Below are 25,538 nucleotides of genomic sequence, written 5' to 3'. Positions count from 1 at the left end.
TAAAACTTGAAATTGGTCCTAAATGATTTACAGTTTACTTGTGCACATTAACTGTATTTTCCTACCTTTCTTGGCTAAAAGCTGCAGCAACTTTAACATTAAATCATTTGCAATCATTTGTACAAGTATGATAAGAGCTGTCATTAAGAGAAACATCCATTCACAAACACCCACAGTTGAATGTCAAATAGTCACACTTTCCCAAAAGCAACTAGATAATTTCTGAAAATGTCAGAGTAACATAAATGACTTATTATTATAAGCAGGCAGCACTTATACGTCTGAGTGTGAATTGGACCACTGTAGCTGACAAGATTTTCTGTTTAATGATGAGGTCTCCTGCTATAGTTCATATACTTGCGATAATGTATTTTTTAAACATAATATTCCTGTTCTGTATACAATAATATGTACGAAAAGACTAGAATGTGCAGTACATGATCTCAAGCAAGTTGTGTACCTCTACATTCATTCTATTATTCACCATTATTATTCATCATAATGAATACTGAGGGCTGCTGGATGTTCACAATAAAATAACAATACTGTTTGTTTAATCCAATTCAACTTCTCGCAGCATTGTGCTAAAAGAATCAGCCATAGAATAAAACATAGACAACATAGTGAGATGTGAAAATAATGAACTCATTCAGCAGTGACACAAATCCAGTGAATGGTTACATGTGCAGTGGAAAAAATGGAAGAGGAGGGGGGGGCAGGAGAATGATGGGGTCCATGGAGGGCTCCGCCCCCTAGAGGCCAGAGCAAAAATAACACTACTTCAAATCATTTAAAACTTTAACTTTTTATTATCAAACACTACAAATAAAACACAGAATGAATACAGCTGAACCTCACTAATGTGACCACTTTTGGAACTAAAGCAAAGACTTGGATTTAATAAGGTTGGCCTCAGTTATAGCATTGAATTCCTGTGCATTCGAAATAATTTTAAATGAGAAACAATAGATTGAGGTACTGCATTACCATATAACTACAATTATTATAGAACAATAGGTATTTATTATCATTTAAGATATTTAATAACGCCCTTGTACTAAATATTACTTTAAAACAAAAATACCAGCGGATTATAGAAACTGTATTATGTGTGTAGTTGATTTAAATCTCAGTAGGGCTTTTCAGACAGCTGTGTATATCAGTAGGCATCCGTAATGTTTATGGTGTCGGAAAGTCTGGGTTCGAATCCCGGCAACAGCGAAAGGGAGGCTCCTTGTTTTTTTTTCTTTCACTACCGGTACCGGTAAATCCACCATTGCGTGTGATTATGAGGAAACAGGCTGACAATCATTTATTAACAGTGTAATATAGAAAAGAATGATTTCACCTCAGATTTAACCTGAGGCTCAGATGTACACAATCAGGCTCTAAAAGCCCTGACATTAACAATAGGCGGAATACATGTAAAGGGAGAAATCAAAGCAAAACACTATGCTCCATAATACTCAAGTAGATAAAATAATTCACTGTGAAATATGAATCTTCTGTGAATGTTTCATTAATGGGGTTATTTTTGTAGATTATTTATCTCCCTGCGTTTTAATTGGAAAAATGAGGAAATTTACAGTCTGAGTTTTTTAAAAATTATTTATTTTCAGCTTTGTTAATTGTGACAAGCTGCTTTGTCTCGCTCGGTTAGGTTTTGCGCAAAACTCAGGAGTATCATATTTTATAAATGTGCTTTAATTTATTAATTTGCATAATAGACAAGTCGAACCATCTGTTTTACGCAGTGTGTTTGTCAGTGAGTGAAACAATAGTGAGTGCAAACAAAGACTGACACAGGAATCATCGCACTGAATGCATTATGGAAGAAATACATATTTTTGTGTCATGTTTTATTTATACCAAAGATTTGAAGAATAGTTGTTAGCAGAGTTTCATTAATTCTCCAAAGTACATTAAAAAGGCGTTGCTATACTGTGTTATGAGGCGTATAGAACAGATCATTACAATAATCAGATGAATACTTAAAAAGTAAAAAAAAACAAAAAAAAAAACTGTGATGCAGAAAAACTCCTAAATGTCATACCGTGATGCAATTAAACACTCACTGATAATGAAATCATTCCATATTAATGCAACTGTGAAGAATTGATGCAACAGTGCACCAGTGCTTTTAACCTCCCCACATTTGACGCACCAACTTATGCTTTAACAAGATTTAGAGAACTTAGCGCTTTCGTAACATGAATCGCAACAAGGGTTTTTGAAGAATTAGTTCCCCTACCTTGAGGTGGTTGTTCAGTTTTCAGTTACAGAATATCAGTGCTGCAGTCAGGAGACGGAGAACACCGTGTCTCTGATGAAGATCCAGCACGGGTCCGGTGTGCGCCTCTGGGAAGATGCGCGCTTCTCGCACAAATGAACGCAGGTATAGCGGCGCAGAAGCTACACTTTGAACCTTTGGTGTTTCATTTGACATCAACCATTTGTCATTGCAGAATGTATAATCATGGTTAAGTCAGTGTTCTAAATGATCGACTCGTGCGCATCATCTACACAGGACTCGCCTTTTTATTTATCTCCAAACTTGACTGGCAGCTCTAATGACACATCAGTGCGCAAATGAAACCTGACTGTCGGTAAAAGATACTAGCCTGCCTAAGATGAAGGGAATCATCCTCATTTGCACCAAAAATGCAATGCCTAAAGAGATTATATACGGAGTGTACTGTCTGTCTTTTATTTCCTCTCATAAATGGTGTAACTTTAATATTCTTCACCCCCAACGGACCCCCACTTTAATAAAAACTCCCTCAGCCTGTTGGTAAAGGTTAGGCTTCCATTTTTAATAATACAGGAGAACCATGACAAATCCATTAGATGCAGGTACTAAAGTCACTTATAACAGATGGGTGAGACAGAAGGTGACATTACTGTGTGGATTAATGCAGCCGTGTTTGACCAAGGGTCACCCATCTCTGGTCACAAATATTTGTAAAAGGGACCAAGGGGCAGAGTGATAAGGAGGTGATGTGACGTGTTGTCTAAATGTCAAGCAGCCTTTGTAAAGAATAAAGACATGGATCTTTGTGGGCATGGTGCTTCAACTGACTCCCAGCTTCTCCTAAACAAGTCGGTGCAGAGACCAACAATCACGCCTATATGCTGGCGTTAGGCTATTGATTCTGAAGGGACAACCTGCTGTGAAGCCAGATGAGCAGGCTTCGTAGTAGAGGAGATCTTGATGTAATGTTCACTGTGGAAGGTGTTTTCGTAGTGTGTCTGAGGCAACTTGGCATTAATTTGAAGCTGCAAAGCTTTGTTTGTAATCAATAGGTTAACTCTCTTCACTCTTCATCCTGCATGCAGCCAATCCCAGCTCATTCTCCTGTCAGCAGGATGATGTAAGCACGACTTACTTTGATTTGGAAAAGAAGTCAAACAGAACCACTGAAAATACAACAAAACAACCAAATCAACTAAGGCAAAAGCAGAAAAAATGGCCCACTGCAAGATATATTTTCAACACCAATACCCCACAGCCCCTAGTTCACAATGTTAGAGAGAAAAACCTATTAAAAATGTAATAAGTTCATGCTTGGCTGGTGCACTACACATCCATGAATATTCATGGAGAGTGTGCCATAGAAAATTAGTAAATTGTTAGGAAAACATATCCTCCGTGTCAAAAGTAATTAAAAATAAAACATGTTTTCAAAAGGCCAAAGGTAATTAAGGGGTTTTATGTATTGACATTCCAAACACTCAACATCAGGAGGAAGTCACATACCAGAACATACTGTGGCATGTTTGCCGCAATGCATTAGGGGTAGTGGGTATTTTGTGGTAAATGTGTTATTTTTATGTGCAAGAATTCAGCGGGGTTGTTGTATTAGTACTAGTTTTGACTTAGTATGTGTATGGCAATGTTTATTGGCCTTTTTGTGTATTTTTTTTTGTATTTTTGTAATTTCTAAAGTGGCACCCTGAGTGAGAGCCATAGGCAGAGCAATGGCTATCCTTTTGTGGATATCCTGATTGCTTTTATCCTGCTTGTCAAAGTAACAGCACAACTTGTGCTCCTACTTGACACAGAGCCAACTTCCTGCCAAGCTACCACCTGCGCTACAATACTTTGAACTACCAAAATACCAAGTATCTGCAAATGTATCACTCACTGAATTAAGAAAAAAATTGCTCTTTCAACACATCTGTATTATGGTATCATCAAGTTTACATCTTCAAACAAAAACTTATAGCTAGTTGAAACATTTTCCTCTGATTTTCACAGACTGCGTCATCTCATAGTTTACATCATAGCTCTGTTAGATTAGCTCTACTGTACGGTAGAGTTTACGGTGAGACCACAAAAACACACTTGTGTTGCCAATAGCTGCACTAAAGATCTGTTTGGAATCATCCAAACAAGGTCAGGACTGTCACAGTTTAGTCTGAACTGTGGAGCAAGATATGGTGAACTTCGCAAAGACAATAACATCACATAACTTTATACCTTAATTAACTTAATAGTTAAATTGTGTTGATGAAATTCTGTGACCCCGTTGTTTTCATTTAGAGTGTCCAATGGTGAAAACAACAACAGGTCCTCTAGCTTTTGTCACTTTTTCCACTCTCTTTGACTCTAAAAGTTGTCTCTTTGTGTTTCCCATTCCATCTCATGACCTTCTGAGGCTTTTGTCAAAGGCCTTGTGGTGTTAGTTTTCCCCACCATCGGACACTAGCAGAATGACTCATAAATCCTTTAATGTGAATATATTCAGCACACATCTTTACAATGCATTACACTGGTATATTTGGCATAATTTCAGAGCTCTTTACTCATAACACTCTGAGGATATAGTTCTAGGACTTTTTTTCATTTAAAAGTAAAAATATTACATATACCACTTACCTCTTTAATAGCCGCTTTAATAGTTTTATTAATCTGGAACTTTGGAAAAAGTGAGATTTTGGTACATTGTGAGAAAGCAAGTAGATGAAACCATTTTTTCTATTTAAACCAAGAATATTGATTTAAGTGCAAGTGATTTTGAGGTCTATGATGAATGGAAAAGATGTAGGAGTCCAACATTTTTATAATGAAGTTTATTCAAACTTTCCTTGAAGATGTAGCACAACTGTCTTTGTTTGTAGAGGCATCATTCTCTGCTTTTGATACTGAATCAAAAGCAGAGGGGTTTCCAAAGTCAAAGATTTTATATCTTTTGTGTCCTTGGTCTAACATTCATTTTATTTATCCAAGTGTTTTACTGTATTTTCACCACTTGTGCTGAAAGGGAGAGAAGAAACAACTTTATTCTTGAACTGATATAACCTGTTACTGATGCATTATGTAACATGCTGTCTTGATCCACCAGTTTAAAACACCTCTATATAACATCAGCTGTGGCAGCAGTGTAGTGCATACACAAACATGCTGTCAATCCAGAGCAAAATAAAAAAAAATCTGCTTCATGTAGTTATTGGAGGTACAAGCAAGAGACTAGATCATTATGGCTGTGTTGGTCCTCCAACAGATCAAACAGCTCAGTAAAACTGTGCAATTTTCTTGAAAGGGAAGAGAGTGACTTATTAGTTGGTAATAATGATTGGACTAATGGTGCAAATACTTGAAATACAACATATACTTTATCCGTAAAGATTCAAAGTCTCTGTAAAGTCCTTCATTTGCAAAGGCTGCTGCAGAGAAGAAGAAGCCCAGGCTGAAGATGAATAATCAGACAACCACCAAAGTCAGACCGCTACACAGACCGACTGCATCAGTTCTCATACATGATAATGATCCCAAACTCAATCCCATTAAAATGATCTTGCTAAGATCATGGTCAACAGAATCACTACCTGTTATCATAGCATGACACAATATAACATAACACCACAGCTATAACATCTGCTGCTGTTATCATCCTCAAGGCCAGGTGGAAACTTCGACCACCAAAAGATCATAAAGTATAATTTAGCTTCTTGTCATCAGCTTTATTCTACAGTTAAATAATGCCAACAGCCTTAAAAGTTAACATTTTAATTTGACAGTGGTGGATTCAAACAGGGAAAGTATGTTCTGGATACACACCCGAAAGACCAATAATCCCACCATCTGATTTTCTGTCAAGGTTTCAGTCTCTCAGCATGACTTTTTGGTTCTGTTCTTTGAATTTTTTTTTTTTTTCACGAGGTATTCTAAACTTATATGTTACTTGTTAGTGAGAAGATTGGTATTTTATTATTTTATTACTTTACAATTTAAAATTTTTTTTGTCTTTTTTGCCTCACATTCAGACCCTTATGTTGATTCTTCACTACTATAACTGTTCACAGCAGTTCAATAATTACTTCTTCCAAAGACATTTTTGTCCACTACTAGTGAATCCACAACTGTGAAGCTTATTGTTTACACTGTGTTAGCTGATAGTTTATGTTATAGCTCTGTTAGCTTAGCTCTTATTTCAGTAAAACCATAAATCACCTCTGTTTTTTCTGTTTGGTTTGTGTTGTCAATAATTGCACTAAATATCTGTTTGGAATCCTCCAGACAAGGTCAGAATGGTCACAGTTTAGTCTGAACTGTGGATCAACAAATGGTGAACTTAGCAAAGATAATAACATCACATAATTACTTAATACCCTCATAAGCCTCATGATCAAACTCACCCGTGTAGCAGAAACGGTGCCATTTGAGCATCAAACTCTTTTTGTTTCATTTAGAGCTGTGTCCAGTGGTGAAAACAACAACGCTGCCACTAACTTTTACCACTCTGTCACTTTTTTTGTCTCTAAACATTGTTTCTCAATGGTTCTCATCTCATTATGTCACTTTCTGACACTTCAGTCAAAGTTCCCATGGCGTTAGTTTTCCTCACTCTGGGTAAACAAGTGACTCACTACTTCCTCTAGTGGTCACATAAATGATCCAAACCATAAGCATGAATATATTCAGTTCATGTCTCTGCAGTCCAGTACATGGGTACCTCTGGAATAACTTCATAACTCTTTATTCTGAACATCTGAATGCCAGCTCCTGTAAAGATTCATGCATATGAGGACACAAATATTTGTTTGTGCTGTAAGATTTTGTATCATCCCCCAAAAGTTTTCCCAACGCTTAGACTGGCTGACCTGATCACCTGCCCATCCTTATCTGTCCACTACACATAAGTTAACCCCTAACCCTGTAAAGCCTGAACCATTAAATCATTTACAGAAAATTCCAGTTCTTTGAATTTGGAGTCTTTATTAGTCCTTCTGAAACCCCCCCCCCAAATTTTTTTCAAATATCAATTTCTATGTATGAGTTTCAATTTTGTATCATATTTGATACATCGGGCCTCAATGCTCAAATATTATTATTTTTTGAACAAACAAAAACAGAATATAACACAAACATGTCTAACAATTGGGTCATTTCTTTTCAAAATTGTCAAAGTTCTGCCTCCTTCCTCATTAATAACAATCTTGTAGTGTCACTGGAAAGGCCTCTGGTGAACAAATTCCTCCCCCCTGGTGAATGATCTGTGTATTGCATGTATGTAATTGTATAGGTCAGGTTTTTCAAGACAAAACAAATCACACTGATCATGTAGAGGGCTTCAAAACTCATGTATCAAATATGATACACTTGGTCTTATACGGTTAAAGACCTAAACATCCACCAGCAACCAAAACCATCTACTGATGTACAATGTTTAATACCTGTTGATCCACTAATCCTATCAATCCATGTAAATAATTGGTGTAAAATGCAGTTTGTCATCATTTCATGGTCATCAGATATGACTCATTTGGACATTCAGAGGCTCCATAGTGAACGTGGAAACACCGTCATCTTCTGTTACACTGAGTAAAACCCATGGAGTTTGATAAATGACAGTGGATTGAGACAGTTGTTTTATGTTCAGTTATTTATATCTTAGCTGAAAAAGTCACTTTTTTAAAATTTTCTCTGTTTCTGATGTAATCACCCTCAACTTTATTCTGAGCTTTAATGAACATCTATGTCATCAGTAAATTAAATATTAGAAAATACCAGATTTTCTCAGAGACAAACACAAAATACAGAGGATAATAGTATAATAAATGGTTATAAATCACTTAAGAAAAGATCAATAAAGAGAAAAATTAATTTGAGAACTGCCATAAAACTAGCGCTGGGTTTTTATGGGTTTAAGTTGCAAAGAAGAAGAGAATCATGAAAACAGTATTGTATTTATGGCACAATACATGATACAAATGACAGTTTTCTGTCCGATTTTGGTTTGAGTGCAACAGTCTTAGAATATTTTAACAAACTTGCCAAACTGTTTCATCAACATCAGTTACTGCTCCCTCTAATTCATCATTACGCAGCCCTCAAACTCAGAGAAGCAGGGACATTTGTCAGTGAGTAATAAGATGGTCTTTTGTTTAATCATGTCCTCTTCAAAGTGTTCCAGTTCATTGTAGCAGAATGACATGAACAGTTGCAGCGCTGTTCTAATCATCTGAGAACACATTTCAGATAACTATATTTCAGATGACTACACATAAATGAATTCTGTGTGTTTGGCAGTTTGGCAAATTTGCTATTAACCCATAAAGACCCAGAGATACTTTTGTGGCACTCCCCAAATTAATGTTTCTCCAAATGTAAACTTTCTTGTGTGGTTTATCACTATTATTCATGATATTATCCTCTGTATTTGGCATTTTTTCAGTGAAAATCATGTATTTTCCTACATTTAATTCACTGATCATGTACATGTTCATAAAAGCTCAGTTTAAAGTTGAGGGTTATTAGATCAAAAACAGAGAAAACTGAAGAAAAGATGACTTTTTCAGCAAAGATATTAATAATTAAATGTAAAAACATGTGTCTCTATCCACTGTCATTGATCCAACTCCATGGGTTTTACTGGTGAATCAGTGTTGTAGAAGATGATGGTGTTTCCACATTCACTATAGAGCTTCTGAACGCCCAAATGGGTCATATCTGATGACCATGAAAAGATGAATAACTGCATTTTACACCAATTATTTACATGGATTGATAGAATTAGTTAGAGGTTATTAAACATTTTAGATCAGTAGATGGTTTTGGTCATTGGTGACTGTTAAGGTCTTGATGGGTTAGAGCTGCAGTTTTCTAACATCAGTAGGTAAAACCTCCATTATCACCTTTCAGCATATTCCAGTGGTCTGAGAGTCCATGCCTGTTTTTCATCCTGTAAATAGTCTACCCCATGTCGCCGACATACTGTCTAATCACAGGTGTTTACATATGTGGTTGACAATATAGCTGATCAGATTCTGTCATATGTGAACTGGATTCGATTCTGCTGCTCTATTTGTAGCTCCACAGAAGCTTGGAAAAGTGGCTTCACTTTTCAATACACAGCATGAAAACATCTTAACGTGTATTCACCTAGATTTTTACCTTCATATCAAGATGAAGCAGCTGGTGAAGGAAGGTGTGTGCTCCCAGATTCTAGATTTTTTTCCCTTATGATTTCAGTTCCTGCTACTTTAACTGTTAATTATATCAATTTAGCTTTTATTCATAGAAGAAACAGTGTTCACACATTTCATGTATAATTACCAGTCATGTGCAGCAGACTTAGACGTAAAATGACTGCCTCCTGTGTTGATTAGAGGCTGATCTGTGCTTACACAGTGGCACTGAACCACTTGAACTTTACTGCTGTGATTTGTGTCTTGGTGTGACAGTTTAGAGATCGATTGTTGAGAGACCAGCACATCAATAATACATCACTATCACTGCATTGTAGTGTGGCGCGGTGTGGTGTGTAAGAGCTGATCTGGACAAAATACACTTGGGATTTTTTTTATGTCAGTAGCTGCACTTAGGGTCTGTTTGGAATCATCCAGTCGAGGTCAGAACTACCACAGATTAGACTGAACCATGGATCAACAAACGGCAAATTTAGCGCAAAAACTAACATTATATAACCACATCTTGTTACTTTCTAATGCTTTGGTCAAAGGCCTCATGGCGTTATTTTTTCTCACCATGGGAGACCGGCAGAGTGACTCACTACTGGTGAGCAGCCGTGGCCTAGAGGGTTGGAGAAACAGCCTATGACCAAAGTCACCAGTTTAATCATTCAGACCAGCAGGGAAATTGTTTACTGATGTGCCCTTGAGCAAGGTGGTTAACCCCAATTTACTCCCCAAGCAGCTGACATGGCACATTGTGGTGTAATCCTGTGTGTTCAGCTGGTGTTGGGTAGGCAGACTTTCAATTTCAGTGTGTGCTGCATGTCCATGTGTACAATACACTGACAAATGATATTTTTCTTCTCCTACTCCCTCTAGTGGTCACAGACATCCATCAGATCATCACTATGAATGGATTCAACTCACAATCCAATACATTAGCATCTTTAGCATAATTTCAGAGCTCTTTATTCTTAGCACTATCAAAACAATTTAGGTCAGCTTTTAATATTTGGTAGCAGAAATACTACATACAGCCCTTCAGCAAGTATTTTATTAACATCAATAAAGCCATTGCACCCTTTAAACCCTCAAGGTGATCAGCTTTATTTCATATTATGATAAATAAATAAAAATTCCCAGGACATTTTACAGATCTTCCATGGATTAAACTACTATCCCATCTCCTGCTTTTTGTTATCTTTTCCTTTTACAGCCCAATTCAGTTTACACGGGGTATGTTAGGTTGTCCTCTTTATTGTATGTGGGGATAACTGCACATGGAAAGTGAGACCAAACTATGTTCATGTATACAGGTCTCGATATAAATTAAAGAGCTGCAGAGAGCATCTAATGGCTCAGGCTACATATGATAGAACATGTTGATTACTTGTTCACTTGAGGTCACTGAAATGAAAAGAGTAGGGGTACTGGCTCCATTAAACAGCTTGCTGTAAGCTTTCTCTTAGAACTAAAGAGCATGCAGTGACAATAGCCCTAAAATGAAAGGAAGCTTCTGAGACCATACAGTTACACAAATAAAGGCCTGGTTTTCAAAAAAGTGTTTTTATTTTTTTATTTTTAGGCAAAATAGGCGTTCCATTAATACATCTTAGAGGTGACTGAGGAAACTGAACTAGAATTAGTCAGTAATGTTTCCAGATGAACAATAACACACACTCATTTGAAAATGTTGAGTCGAAAGAAAATTTTACCTAAAAATAGTATTTGGACCACCTAACACTCAAAATTTGTATTAAGCTAAATACAAATAAAACCTTTTTTTTTTTTTTTTTTTTAGAAAAGAGGATCCCTTGTGAGAAGTGTAGTCATCATGTGAAATCCTCAGAATCCGGGCAAAGCCTTTTCAATAATGTGATTTGATGTAAATGAGTAAGGGTCTAGTTTTTCATATGAACTTCCTCTGCCACTGAGGGGAAAATATGGCTATGGCTGTGGAAGAGAGAAAATGCTATATGAAGCCAATAATGAATGATAATAGATGTCAATATTAGATTGCCTGCTGTACAGTTCCATATTAAAATAGATGAATGCACTTTGTGAAGGTTGTGTGCACAGTGTGTATTTTCAATATGTATGAGAATCATTTATGTAACTATGCATACATTCAGCTTTGCTTGAAGTAAGCACTACATTGTGTGGCTGTTTGAGGTTTATATCTTCTAAAGGTTATACTCAGACTATTAATTAAATTCACCAAACTGTACATTCATCCTGTTCAGACATTATCATCATGTACCAGTCATTTCTGCTCTGAAAACGCCTCCATGAGCACCCAGAAATTACTTTAATTTGCTCAAAATTTAAACTGCAAAGACTCATGAGTTCATCTAAAGAGTGTAATTGTGTTTTGGCGTCACTGGACAAAAATTCTATAATTACCTTTCAGTAAATTGTAGTTCAATCGGTTTGAGATGAAACAAGAAACTGCCCACTTTTGTAAACCGGTTCCAGGCTGTAGAAAATGTACCTCAATACACACACACAGGCTGATCATTGTTTCCAGGGAAGGGGTAGAGAGATTTAGCAGTGATTGACATTTTGAAGTATGATTGCTGCTCAGATTAAATCAGGCACAAATCTACTGGTCTATTCAATGATTTGACACAGAAGCAGAGGGTGTGTATTTTCAATTTCCAGAGTTTGTTTCTCCGTTTGTCGACTTGTACATCTTGTAGGCTTCCATGAAGTTCACAATAGAGGCTGACATTTATCACCATTAGCCCACGCCATTTCTGAGACCACAGTAGCAAGTGATGTACACTCTGAAGTGAGCACAAGGACAGACTGACTTGGATCATCTACTAATTCTACAGGTTTTTATAGATGTGGGCGACAAAGAAAGCTAGGAAGGGTCTCATTCTCTATAAATTAAAGGACAAATGCACAGAAGGTTTAGATGGATTAGTGTGTATAGTATATTCATGCATTCAGTGCAAAATCTGGACCTTTCTGTGCAAATAAGCCGTGTTGCAAAAACCCTTCAGACTTAGTAAGTTTACTGTGTGCATCCCACAAATATTAAGTTTGTGAGGCTTGAATGATATTGAATTTATGTTTAATGATATCAAGCATAAAATATGGTCATGTAATGCCACCCAAAAAAAGTTTCCACCTGGATTTGTCTAACCTGGAGATTTCAATGAGCTTTTTTCCCTGGTTAAATAAAGGTTATAACAGTGATAAAAAATAAATAAATAATAATAAAATAATAATTTCCATTATGTTCCGTAGTGACTGATATAATTAATATGTTTCATCATTTTGCACCAGAACATAACAATTAGACTGTGTTCAATGGAAAAAAGGTCATAAGGTCTGATGAGTGATGGGTGTATCATGGTGTGAAAAGAGATGGATGAAGGGATTACCCATCATGCCTAGTACCTACAGTACAAGCCTGTGGGGGCAGTGTTGCTTCAGTTGTCAGGTCTAGGTTCAGCAACTTTATGTGTCCACAAAATCAGGGCAGCTGAACCTGAATATACTGAAAGACTAGGTCTGAACATCAGTGATTTTTTTCTTCCCTGATGACATGTTTATAAACCAAAATGATAAGATCAGGATTCTTATGGCTCAAATTGTGAAAGAGTGGTTCAAGGAGCATGAGACGTTATCACCATCACAGAGTCCAGACCTGAACCCCATTGAGAATGTGTTGGATGCGCAGGAGGAGACTCAACGCAGTGGAAAAATTAATGTAACTTTCAATCGAAATTAATGTTATTACATGAATTGTGACATTGAATAAGCATCACATGGCATTAATGATAACAAAAGCAGCACATTTTCCTGTGAAATCTGCAGGACAAAACCATTCTTAGTGGAATGTGTGCAGTAGTTTTTTGGCATCATTGCACTAAAATTCTACAATTACCGTTCAGCATATTGTAATTTAAAGAGTCTGAGAGAAAACAAGATTTCTGCACCTCAAAATCTTCCTGATGCCCAAATATTTTAGTTTCATTGGTTATTTTACAGAAAAAAAATTGTTTCAGAGAAGAATTGTGTATTTTTAACTTTCTATTGCTTTCTCCAATAATTGCGACTTTAAGTTACATAATGATCTTTTCACACAATGGAAATAAAAAATATATAAATAAACCTCTACAAATACAAATACAATACAAATATACACTGAACCGATTGAAGCTTTAGAGTACTCAAACGTGTTTTGTGATTGGCAGGTTTTTGCTACAGAAATGGGCAGAAGTTGCTAACAAGAGCTTATATTTTTACACTTATTACACAATTGTTCATGTTTTTCCCACTGCTTCTTCTTCCTATTGCCAGCCCAAACTCTGCAACAGTTCCTAAAAACTGGTGAATCCATAAGTCTCTAAATTTTGCTCCATTAGTTTAATATTCACTTTGCAGTAGCACTGTCTTAACAACTACAGTTTCTATGGAGCTGAGCACAACAATGTCTCAAACACTACAACTCCTGTTTGATCTGAATAGGCTAAAAGGCTCCATTTGCACTGATTTCAAGTCTTCATCGAATGCCTCATAGTCAGAATGAAGTGGTCAGAGCCAGATGGATGGATTCAGCTACATATTCCAGGTTATGGCTGTTGATTGTGCTCACATTTAGACAGCCATTTGGGAGCAGGTATACATGTCTTTTTGATGATAGAAATTCCACCTGCTGACCTAAAGAAGGAAAGGAAAAAAGCATGAAATAATGCATCAACATAACAGTTATTATTTATCATAAAAATCTTTTCCACTTTTCTTTTCACAAAATCAGAAAATACTCATCATAAAAGTGAGGGTCAGTTGTGGAAATTGAAGTCTACAACATATTGCAGTTCAGAGCAGTGATTGAGGTGATATAACAGCAAAACACCGTCCAGAGCAAGCTAGAAATGTGCTTGAACTCTTGCAATCATTACTTATAACACCATGTTTTATGACAAAGGTAAATGCTGTTGCTGTAGCAAATAGTCCAATGTGATAGAGAGTGTGCTGCATGTCTCTCACCAGTCAAACCTATACAACAGTAGAGTCCATTTTGTTGAGTCAGGTGATCCCAGGAACCTGGACATCCCAAAAGTCTCAGCCTTTCTCTTAAAATTTTTCTGATAAGCATACACCGTTCAACAATGCGTTTAACTTCTCCCTGCCTGGGAAAAACACAGAAAATGGTATTAATCTCTAAATAGCCCTGTGATGAACTAATGAGACGTTCAGGGTATACCAAGTATTCACACACTGGTAGCTGCACTCAAGGATTTAGCGGATTTGAAAATGAATGAATGAATGAATGACTCTCTAATCTTCAAAGTTTAAAATATAAACTGAGAAAAAGGGGCCAGGGAAGGACCTCAGAGGTTAAAGTACTAAAAGTCACTTTTCAGATATATTTTTAATTATATATATATATATATATATATATATATATATATATATATATATATATATATAATTATTATATATGTTAAAATAGTTGCTAATAATGTGATGTGGTACTAAATTGTGAAGTTTTCATTAGTTTTGTTTTCAGAATTTTTCGGTTGGGTCAGAGACGATGTCTTGATGATGCACTGGAGCTATATGGCATGAGCCCACCCCAAGCACTGAACTTCTTTAACCCTTAAAGACCCAAACATCCACCGTCTACCAAAATCATCTACTGATGTAAAATGTTTAATACCTGTTGATCCACTAATCCTATCAATACATGTAAATAATTGGTGTAAAATACAGTTTGTCATCTTTTCATGGTCATCAGATATGACCCATTTGGACGTTCAGAGGCTCTGTAGTGAACATGGAAACACCATCTTCTACAACATTGATTTGCCAGTAAAACCCATGGAGTTGGATCAATGACAGTGGATGGAGACACTTGGTTTATGTTCAGTTAATGATATATTTGACTGAAAAGTCACTTTTTCTTAAGTTTTGTATTTTTGATATGATAATCCTCAACTTCACTCTCATATCATCTATGTGATTAGTAAATAAATAAAGTAAATTAGAAAGTAAATTAAATGTAGGAAAATACATGATTTTCACTGAAGAAAACACAAAATACAGAAGATAATGTTACAATAAATGGTGATAAATCACTTAAGAATGGTTAAATATAAAGGAAAAATTCCTTTTGGAACTGCCAGACTGGGTCCTTATGTGTTAAAACGAACCAGTAGTTTGTGACTTGACCAATGTTGGCTTTTTGGAGATCGATATGACCATATTTGGACAATAGTGGTGGAACTATGGGAACCTGAGGGGTCAAAGGTGAGCTAATGCTAAGCAGTAGCTAACTGATGGCAAAAATGTTAAACTAGTGGAACCTGTTGGGGAAAAACTGCATTTTATTAAATAAAACAAAACAAAGTCAGACTCAATAGGAGAGTGAGCTGTGAAAAAAACATGATAATTAATGCCTGACACACCTGAGATGTAATGAACAGAGGAAAAACTTAAAGAAGGACCACCACATTAATGATGAGATCAGAATAATTACTGGAAAAAAATACTGCCTTAGTATTTTTAGAGCAGGTGTCACCAACCCTGGTCCTCAAGATCTACTATCCTGCATGCTTTAGATGTTTCCCTCTTCTAGCACACCTGACGGTCGTTATCAGGCTTCTGCAGAGCTTGAGGACAGGCTTATCATTTGAATCAGGTGTGTTGGAAGAGGGATTTAAAACATGCAGGAGAGTAGCTCTCGAGGACCAGGGTCGGTGACCCCTATTTTAGAGAGAGGTCCAATGTAAGTCTGGGAATCAGGGCTTTTTGGAGCTACACCCAGTGTCCATCAGTGGAATTACAACTTCAGGATACTTAGGCTTAGGCTTCATTTTGGAGGTGACATCTTTCACCCTTGTGGTTTAAAGAGGCTACATTTTTCATTGATAATTTCAAGTCCTCAGTTTGTAAAAAAAGACAGAATTAATGACATAAACTAAGCAAGGTTGGCTGGTTGTGAATGAAACAGAAGCTTTTTTTTTCCACCTAAAAAAAACCCCTGATACACGATATCCTTTGAGGGTTATTGTGTATTTAGAATATTTTCAACACTTGCATCAGACAGACCTTTCTGGTGGTTACTCTGTTCTGCAAGGATTAGTTTTGAAGCGAGTGATATTAACAGCTTCAGACATAAATATTTACCCACGAACTCCATCCACAGCAGAAGTCTGCATTGCTTGGCCTACATGTTACTGGTAATTACCTCTGCCAAGGAGGTTATGTTTTTGTCAGCATTGGTTTGTCTGTCTGTCTGTTTGTTTGTCTGTCTGTGTGTGTGCAAGATAACTCAAAAAGTTATGGACGGATTTGGATGAAAATTTCAGGAAATGTTGATACTGGCACAAGGAACAAATGATTAAATTTTGGTGGTGATCGGGGGTGGGGGTGGGGGTCCACGGGGGTCCACTGATCTGCCTTGGCAGAGGTCTGCACTCTCCAAGTACTCTTCTAGTTCTCTGTGTCTCCATGGAGAATACTGCCAATTTTGTTTTTGTTATTTTTTTTTCATGATTTTGCAGACTTGGTTTATATTGTTGGTGATTTTTTAGTCTAATTTTCCTGGTTGGTTATTGACATACATACACATTTATTTACATTACACAGACTTTGAACGTTTTGTTTTGTGTTCTTGATATATTTCCATTTCATCTTCTTGAAGTACTGCATTCCTGATCTGAGGAATCCGGCTATGACCATGCACATCTACTGATCAGAAACCCAGACATTACAATCTGTAAATACACTGTTCCCTCTGGTTAAAAATGGCTCACCACTCAGCAAGATGGGCTGGATTACTGAGCACTGTAGCAACAACATGTGCCCCTCCCACAGATGGCTGGGCCCACAGGGATTTGATTATATTCTCAGCCTGTGACTGCAGAGACAATAGGAAGGAGTTGTGTTTTAAGATGCACAGAAGGTGTCCAACTGCCTCACCTGATAAAAGTATAAGAGGAGAAGAAATAGATGAGCATAATATGACAAATACACCAGTAATGTATAATGTCTAGTTTGGAGAAAATGTACACTGACTGTTGAATAAATCCAAAAACGGTCTAAGATCAGGGAAGATGCTACACTTATCCTGTTAAACCAGGAGTAGTGTACTGGGTTAATGCTATCTGACTGCACTAAAACAGGAGTTTAAGTCTGGTGCCCCATTTTAAAAAAATTTCTTTGAGTTCATTAAGATCCACAATGTCAAAAAAATGCAATAAACATGTTATATATTAGTATTATTTTCCACTTTGACTGAGATGGATCCTTTAATCAGCCTCAGTCCTGATCATAACTATTAAATGTCCATTGACTTTTTAGAATTTTAACCCTTTAAGTCAGTGGTTCCCAACCCTCCCAACCTTTTTGGCTTATGACCCCATTTTAACATCAGAAATTTCTGGTGACCCTAGACATTCAAAACTGAGACTTTTTTTTTTTTGCTAAAATTAATTTGTTTTTCACCATGTAATAGTTTGCTATACTATGTTGCAAATAAACGTTAATTTTAGATGACATTTAGACTATATAATATATATTATTATGGACGGAGGCAGAAAAGCCAGGTGTAGATTACTGCACAAAGTAAGAATTTTATTTTCCTTGGTCAGGATATGTACAGTCAGTCCAGCTTGGATTGACAAGGCTTTAAATTAATACTGAAAAAACAATAACTCATACTATGAATTATGAAAGAGCTGCAGCATCTGAAACCAACCACAATGAACATTTGAAAGATAAACCGTACCACAGTGCTTCAGTTTCAGCTTCAGAGTTTGTCAGGTCTCTTATGTATTGTGATTGTCTCTCTCAACTTACCATATATTTTTTATTAGTAAGTTTTTCTTTTTTTTCAATCAATTAGAAATTTCAGGTGACCCCACGTGAGGTCCTGACCCCAAGGTTGAAAAACACTGCTTTAAGGGCTTTTTTAAAGGGATACAACTCTGGTTAGCATAAGCCAATGATTGGAGTTGATGCATTTGTATTTTTTCCAGAATCACTATATTCAAAAAAGCTCAGTACTTTAACAACAAAAATGTCCATATTAAGATGATGGCATGAAAATTGTATACATTAATATTATTTTCCACATTAATTAAGATAAATCTTTCAATCAACTTCAGTCCTGATTATCAATATCAAATATTGTCTGACTTTTTCTTTTCTTTATATATAATTTCAACCCTTTAAATGCCATTTTAAAGGAATATGGCTTTGATTTTTTTAACACATAAAAACAAACAAACAAACAAAAAAATAATATTTCCCATGTAATACAGGCTAAGTGGATTTTTAAAATTACTACAGTATGGGATAGGTCAGTAATTGGTACCGACACTAGTTTTGATGCTTTTGTTTTTCAAGGGTCAGTTTAAACAAAAACAAAAATACCAATCAGAACCATAAATGAGCTTATATTCACATGCCGACTTTCTTTGGCAAAAACAGTGAGAGCAGACTTTCCTATTATTTTCTCACCGTATTGTCCAAAGCAGTGTGAGAAGGACTGGGCACAGATGAGCTCCATCCCCAGCATCGCACAGTGCTGTACAGGCCAGGCATCACGCTCCACATCTCCACAGCAGAGACCCTGAACAGGCAGTAAGAGGAAAGGGAAAAGCCGACGTCTCTGAAGAGAAAAGGGCAAAGAAAGGAAATGTTCATCTAAGTATGAGCGAAAAGCTGTTAGATAAAAATAACTTATTAAAGAGTTAAAATCCAGAATAAAGTCTGTTTACCATGATGAGTTGTGTAACTGCAGCCCACTGACTCTGTGAGAGGTCTGCTCCTGTTGGGTAGTGGCCAGACGCTGACAGAACAACAACACTATGCTCCGGAGCCTTTTCCAGATCCTCCAGAAGCTTCTCCAAACAAATACCACACCGCTTATCATCCCAGTAATAATACTCACGGATATCCTGGATCCCCGCTGCGTGGAAGATGCGAGCCAATGAGTCTGCAGGGAGGATGAAGACAAAACAGTGTCTCAGATAATAAAGTAGTAGCCTACAAACTCCTTAAGATCAACAAAGCACTAAACTGCAGTATGGTGCTGTTATCATCATTAAACAAAATATGTTTTTTATTGTTATTGGTAATGTGAGATACAGACTACTGTTGTTTTTCTGAATTTGTGTTATAATTTGACACTTTACACTCCCATTGCACATATATATGAGACAGAATAGAAGAAACATAGTTCTTAAACAGCCAAAAGCATCTACAGATCTAAAATGTTTACTGACTTTTGAACCAGTAATCCAATCCAATCAATACATTTGAATAATTTAGATAAAAGGTAGTTTCTCAGCTTTTCATTGCCATCAGATTTGTCTTATTTGGATGTTCAGAGGCACGGTGATGAACATGAAAACACCATTATCCTCTAAAACTGATTCACTTTAAAAAAACAAAAAAAACAAACTTGAAATAAAAGAAGCTTGTTTTTACATTCATTTAATGATATATTTTGCTGAAAAAGTCATTTTTTACTTCAGTTTTCTCTGTTTTGGTACATTTGAATTTGTCCTGAGCTTGTATCTACATGGTCAGTAAATTAAATACATGTCTAAAAAATGCACATTTCAGAGGATAATATTACACTAAATGTTCAAAAATCACTTAGGAAAGTTTCAAATTCATTTGGAAGTCTCCACAAAATTACTCTCAGCCTTTAAGTTAACTACATACAGTATATTGTATTATATGTTGTTTTTTGAAAATGTTTTAGTTTAGCTTTGGTTGTCAGAACCCACATTTGTACAAAGGTTCGCTAAACTTTTGTCCATCCAACATCACAATTAATCAACCTAACATTATCTGATATTATGTTGAGTTACTGTGTGTAATTTTTGTTTCTGTGTTGTCAGTGCTGGGGTTCTGTGTTACTGCTAAGAGGGGCCCAAGGGTGCAGTCGCTATAAATGGAGGAAGCACCAATGAGGCTATACCAAACCACAGCCAGGACAAGAGAATTGGGAATTATTTAGTGTAGATTTACTTAGACTGTTTTGTAACGTTTAAGTTAATTTCTAACAGGTGATGTTAGAAATTTGAGACTAACTGTCCTATAATTTAATTATTTGTTATTCAATGTTAAGTTTATTGTCTTTTAGGTTAGTTCAGTTCTGTTATGTCTTTTTGTGCTCTAGATCAGTTGTTTTCTTAAGTTACTTCATTTTATCCTGACTTGACCACTTTTATGTGTCCAGAACCTGATTGTGCTTTTGTAAAAGAGCTTTTTTATTATTATTATTTTTTTTTTTTTTTTACATTTTTTGGGGTTAACTCATAAAGACCCAAACATCCACTGTCTACCTAAATCATCTACTGATCTAAAATGGTTAATACCTGTTGATCCACTAATCCTATCAATACATGACTGGTGTAAAATGCTGTTTGTCATCTTTCATGGTCATTAGATATGACTCATTTGGATGTTCAGAGGCTCCGTAGTTACTGTGGAAACACTGTCATCTTCTGCAACATTGATTCACCAGTAAAACCGATGGAGTTGGATCAATGACAGTGGATGGAGACACTGGGTTTATGTTCAGTTAATGATAGATTTGACTGAAAAAGTTACTTTTTCTTCAGTTTTCTCTGTTTTTGATATAATAATCCTCAACTTTAATCTGATCTTATATGAACATCTACATGATCAGTGAATTAAATATAGAAAAATACATGACTTTCCCTGAAAAAACACAAATTATGGAGGGTGATATTATAATTAACCCTCCGGTATCCGGGTGTGCCTTTTAGGCATACTTTGCACTTCATTTTAAAAAAACTTCATGTTATTTTTCACAATTTAAATAAGGTTAGAATTTAAAAGTTGTTCATTTGTGCATGATGTTTAAAATTCTGGCCACCAACTAAAATTTGCACATTGTAAACAAAAGAAAATTACAAGACTAGCATCTGTCTCCCAAGTGTGCCTAAAATGCACTATTTCTTCCATTTGATATGTATGATTGGGCTGACCTTGATTTACAAAAATAAAATCAAATTAGAGCAGAAAAATAAATCATTATATAATATTTAATGGTTTGATTTCTAGGTATGCATTTTACGCACACTTGGAGACAGATGCTAGTATTGTTGAACATTTGACCTAGTGCCAAAATAACAATGCAAATTAACCAGTGATGGAGTTAATCATTGACATATGCCAGGCTGCAAAAATCATTAGTATGTGATCCACTTTTTATGTAGTATATTGAAAAAAAAACAAAACAAAACATTTTTTTTTGTTTTTTGCATCCCAAAAAAAAAGGTTTGTTTACATTACAAACACAGCATTTAAAGGGTTAAAAAATGTGACAATTATTGAGTATTTGGTATTTTTATTTATGACTCAAGTTGATGAAATAGAAAAAAGTGTAAAATAATTAAAAACAAACTGTATGAAAATTTTTTTGACATTATTCCACAAGTGTGCCAAAAAGCCACACTTGGTGCTTAGTAAGGGCCTTGCTGGATGGAATACCGGAAGGTTAATGGTGATAAATCACTTAAGAAAGGTTAAGTATAGAGAAAAACTATGTTAGGAACTGCCACAAAAGTAGCACTGCATCTTTATGGGTTATATATAAACCCTTATTTCTAAAGTACCCCTCAATGTCCTCATGTCCTCCAGTTTGGTCCCTCACATCAACATAACTGTCAACAACTGAAATTAACAGGAAGTGCAATATTATTTTTCCCACTGGGAGTTCTGGATGAAAATGAGTTGAATCTGGTGTATTTGTGTTTGCATGACTGTTTATATGTTACCATCACAAGGGGCGGACAAGTAGACTGGCCCATGCCAAGCAGAACTGTCATTGTTCCAGTTTCGTAAAAGTTCAGCCCCGAGACGCACAGAAGCATTGAAACCAGGAGTCTGGATACTTAATACCTGCAAACAAAGACAGAAACATTTACGGTTTTTACGGAGGCTGGAAAAAGTATTTCATTACTTTCTTCATATGTTGATAAAGGAAATAAATCTATGAATAGTAGTACTGACTGATGATAAAAAAGAAATGCACACTTGAGCACAGATGAAATTACCCGGTTCTCCACTACAGGCTTCAGGCTTTTCCCCAAAGCAACATCTGTGGCTCGTCTGGTGAATTCTGTCAGACCCAGAGGTGATGGATACTCTGGACGAAAAGTAGGATCCGTACTTAACTGTTTCTTTATTTTTCCAACAAGACTCAGCTGAAAAGTATGCCCTTCCTCACTGTAGTACTCTGTAGAAGAGTAAATCTGCATAAATCATTCAACAAAACACTCAACTGAAGCAGATAGCAATGAAATATCTAAGTGCTTATAAGTTAAAGAAAACAGTGTGAGAAATCTGCAAACAGCACACCCTAAAACAGAATTACACTGCTGATCTTTGATGTAAAACATAAAGTAACTCACATACATCACTCTCCAAAAGTCCAACATTAGGTTTGTTGGTTTAGTAAAGTTCTAATGACCACACCTATCTATTTCTCAGTTTCAGGATAACTGGAAAGTATATACAGCATTAACAATTCAATTTTAAGAGAAGAAAAAAAAAAAACAGTTTCTATAAACCAATGTGTATTTAGTGTGATCTCCCTTTGCACTTTCTCTGTTTAGTTGTATGTAAGTATAGAGGTGACTGTACAGGCTAATGCCCCTGTGATCCTCCTATGTCTATTTGTTTGTTTGTTTGTTTTGATGATGCCTATGTCATCATTATTTATATTTTTAAAATTTTCAATTTATAGCGAAAAAGTGATGTATTAATGTTGGCTGTTTTATTTTTTGATTCTGTCACCTGCCTAGGGACTGCAGATGAAAAGTAGTTATTTCTACTAATTCTGGCATATTTACATGGGTGTATTTTTTTATACAGCAATGTTCATAAATGTGCATGGTCCCTATTAAATAAATAAATAAATAAATAAATAAATAAATAAATAAACGTAACATGTCTTCAACCCTTTTGTTCAGATAATGAGATTTATTGCAGTAATTTTTTGATTTTTTTTATAATCGGCTTTATTCAACCTGTGTTCGATGTTTCTAACTGTTTGTGCTGCTTTTTGTCATGGGGTCAGGGGTCACACTATAGTGACTTTAACCTTTAGAGCCCATTTAGTTCAGTTTTTTGTGTGTCTTTTGAGGCTGTGCACATATTCCCTGTATGTATCTGTAAATATTGTGTATGTTGAGTGAGTGAGTGAGTGAGTGAGTGAGTGCCTCGTATCATATTTATGCAACACTGGATTATTGAATTGTATGGTATGATTGTTTTAAATGATGTATATTTTATATTGTACTGCGATGTTGTAGAAGAGCCCAACCGGGGACTGGAGCTGAGAATTAGCACTAGCTATAAGCCGTTTATGCATCACATCAGCTGTCCCTGTCAAATAAATACATAAAGGAAATGAAATTAAATGAAATTAAATGTTCTTGTTGTATGTGATGAAAAGACAATGAGAAATAAACATGTATGCTTATTTCAACCCTATAAAAACAACATTAAAGATGGCTTAAGTGGAATCCTGTACATTAATACAGTTAGTGAAATTACACATGCTCCCCAATTTGATGTTGCCAAAACAGTGATTTGGGGGGGGAGACTTGCATAAACCCAGAAAATTGTCTTCTATTCTCTCCCAAGTTGTAAAACTCCATCTGATATTCCTTTCCCAGATGCTAAACAGTGGATCCAAAAATCTAGATTCTACCATGTCATGAAGCTGAAAAATGAAATGAAAATATGCGCCTTTATAGGACAAAGACTGAGGAATAATAATTCATATCTTATCAACCCTCCCATTTTTACCTAAAGTGGTGATGTCAATATCATTCCCGTAAAATATTGTTTTAAATTGATTTTAATCTAATCCTGCTCATGGAAAACATTGTAAAAGGAATCAGCTGATAAGAATGTAGCTTAACTCCAGACTGGATAATTGTTTCCATTCTGAGTGACTTTTTGATGGATGATGTTTTAGTGGCCTCGTGTTGGTGGCAGTTTGTCTTTCTTGGGCATTTTTTTTTTTTTTTTTTTTTTTGTAGCTTTTTTTTGGTAATGTCTCACATAACACTCTACGATGTATCCTTAAACAGTAACAGACCCATTTTTGCTTTGCTTGTTTTCTGTGAGTATTGGAGGTAACATTTATTTAAAGTAATCTCTTGATTTCTAAAAGAATATTTTCCACATCTAACCTTTCCTAAGTGATTTATAACCATTCATGATAATATTATCCTCTGCATTTTTCAGTGAACAGCACATATTTTCCTATGTGTAATTTACTGGTCGTGTAGATGTTCATAAAAGCTTAGAACAAATTCAAAGGTGGAAAACCGAAGAAAAGATGCGTTTTTCACCATTAACTGTAGAGACGAATCTACAACCCCTGTTATTTGTCAACGATATGTTTTTTTTTGTTTGTTTGTTTTTGCAGAAGATGACTATGCTTCCAGGTTCTTTATAGAAGCTCTGAACATCCAAATAAGTCATATCTGATGCCAGTGAAAAGCTGAATTATCATAATGTACAGACAGGGTTCGTGGTTCACAGGTCATAAAAGATTTTAAATGAGTAGATGCTTTGGTCACTTTTGGTTGTGGTTTTTTAGGTCTTTATTTAGGTATTTAAGAACAAAAAAATACAATTATTTATATATATAATGGTAAGTTATGAGGTTCTTTCTCTTAATATTCTTAAGGTAAAATAATTCAAGAAGAAAAGTTAATTACCCTTTCAGAGTGATCACATATAACTTTCATGCAAGACAAAAAAAAAGGGTTTAGAAGTATTAGAACACTGGTGAATGTTTGTACATATAGGATACTCATGGCCAGTATTAGACATGTTTGTACTTTATTTCTCAATGCCACAGATGTTATGTGTTAATGGATCACATAGGATTCCCAGTATAACAGAAAAATGAATGAGACAAACACTAGAGCAGGGGTGTCAAACATGCGGCCCAGGGGCCAAATCCGGCCCGCCAAAGGGTTCAATCTGGCCCCTGGGATGAATTTGTGAAATGCAAAAATTATACTGAAAACATTAACAATCAAGGATGTTAAAATAATTTTAGGTAAATTAATTCTAAAGTGGATCAGACCAGT

The 25,538-nt window shown here is 35.8% G+C and overlaps 1 protein-coding gene across 1 annotated transcript in view; it reads right to left on the bottom strand.

Annotated features, from left to right (window-relative positions):
- Positions 1–13,689: 13,689 nt before the first annotated feature.
- Positions 13,690–25,538, bottom strand: part of got1l1 (glutamic-oxaloacetic transaminase 1 like 1) — a 13,580-nt gene continuing 1,731 nt past the window's right edge. Inside the window, exons 2-8 of the mRNA XM_030144022.1 lie at positions 22,479–22,660; positions 22,200–22,323; positions 19,161–19,378; positions 18,901–19,051; positions 17,193–17,358; positions 14,422–14,564; positions 13,690–14,091 (exon numbers count right to left, since the gene is read on the bottom strand). Of these exons, the coding sequence (XP_029999882.1) occupies positions 13,952–14,091; positions 14,422–14,564; positions 17,193–17,358; positions 18,901–19,051; positions 19,161–19,378; positions 22,200–22,323; positions 22,479–22,660 (1,124 nt within the window). The 3' untranslated portion in view covers positions 13,690–13,951. The remainder of the gene's footprint in view (positions 14,092–14,421; positions 14,565–17,192; positions 17,359–18,900; positions 19,052–19,160; positions 19,379–22,199; positions 22,324–22,478; positions 22,661–25,538) is intronic.

The sequence above is a fragment of the Sphaeramia orbicularis genome, chromosome 9, assembly GCF_902148855.1.
Source record: "Sphaeramia orbicularis chromosome 9, fSphaOr1.1, whole genome shotgun sequence".
Classification (NCBI taxonomy): Eukaryota; Metazoa; Chordata; class Actinopteri; order Kurtiformes; family Apogonidae; genus Sphaeramia; species Sphaeramia orbicularis.
This window is presented reverse-complemented; position numbering and strand designations above follow the sequence as displayed.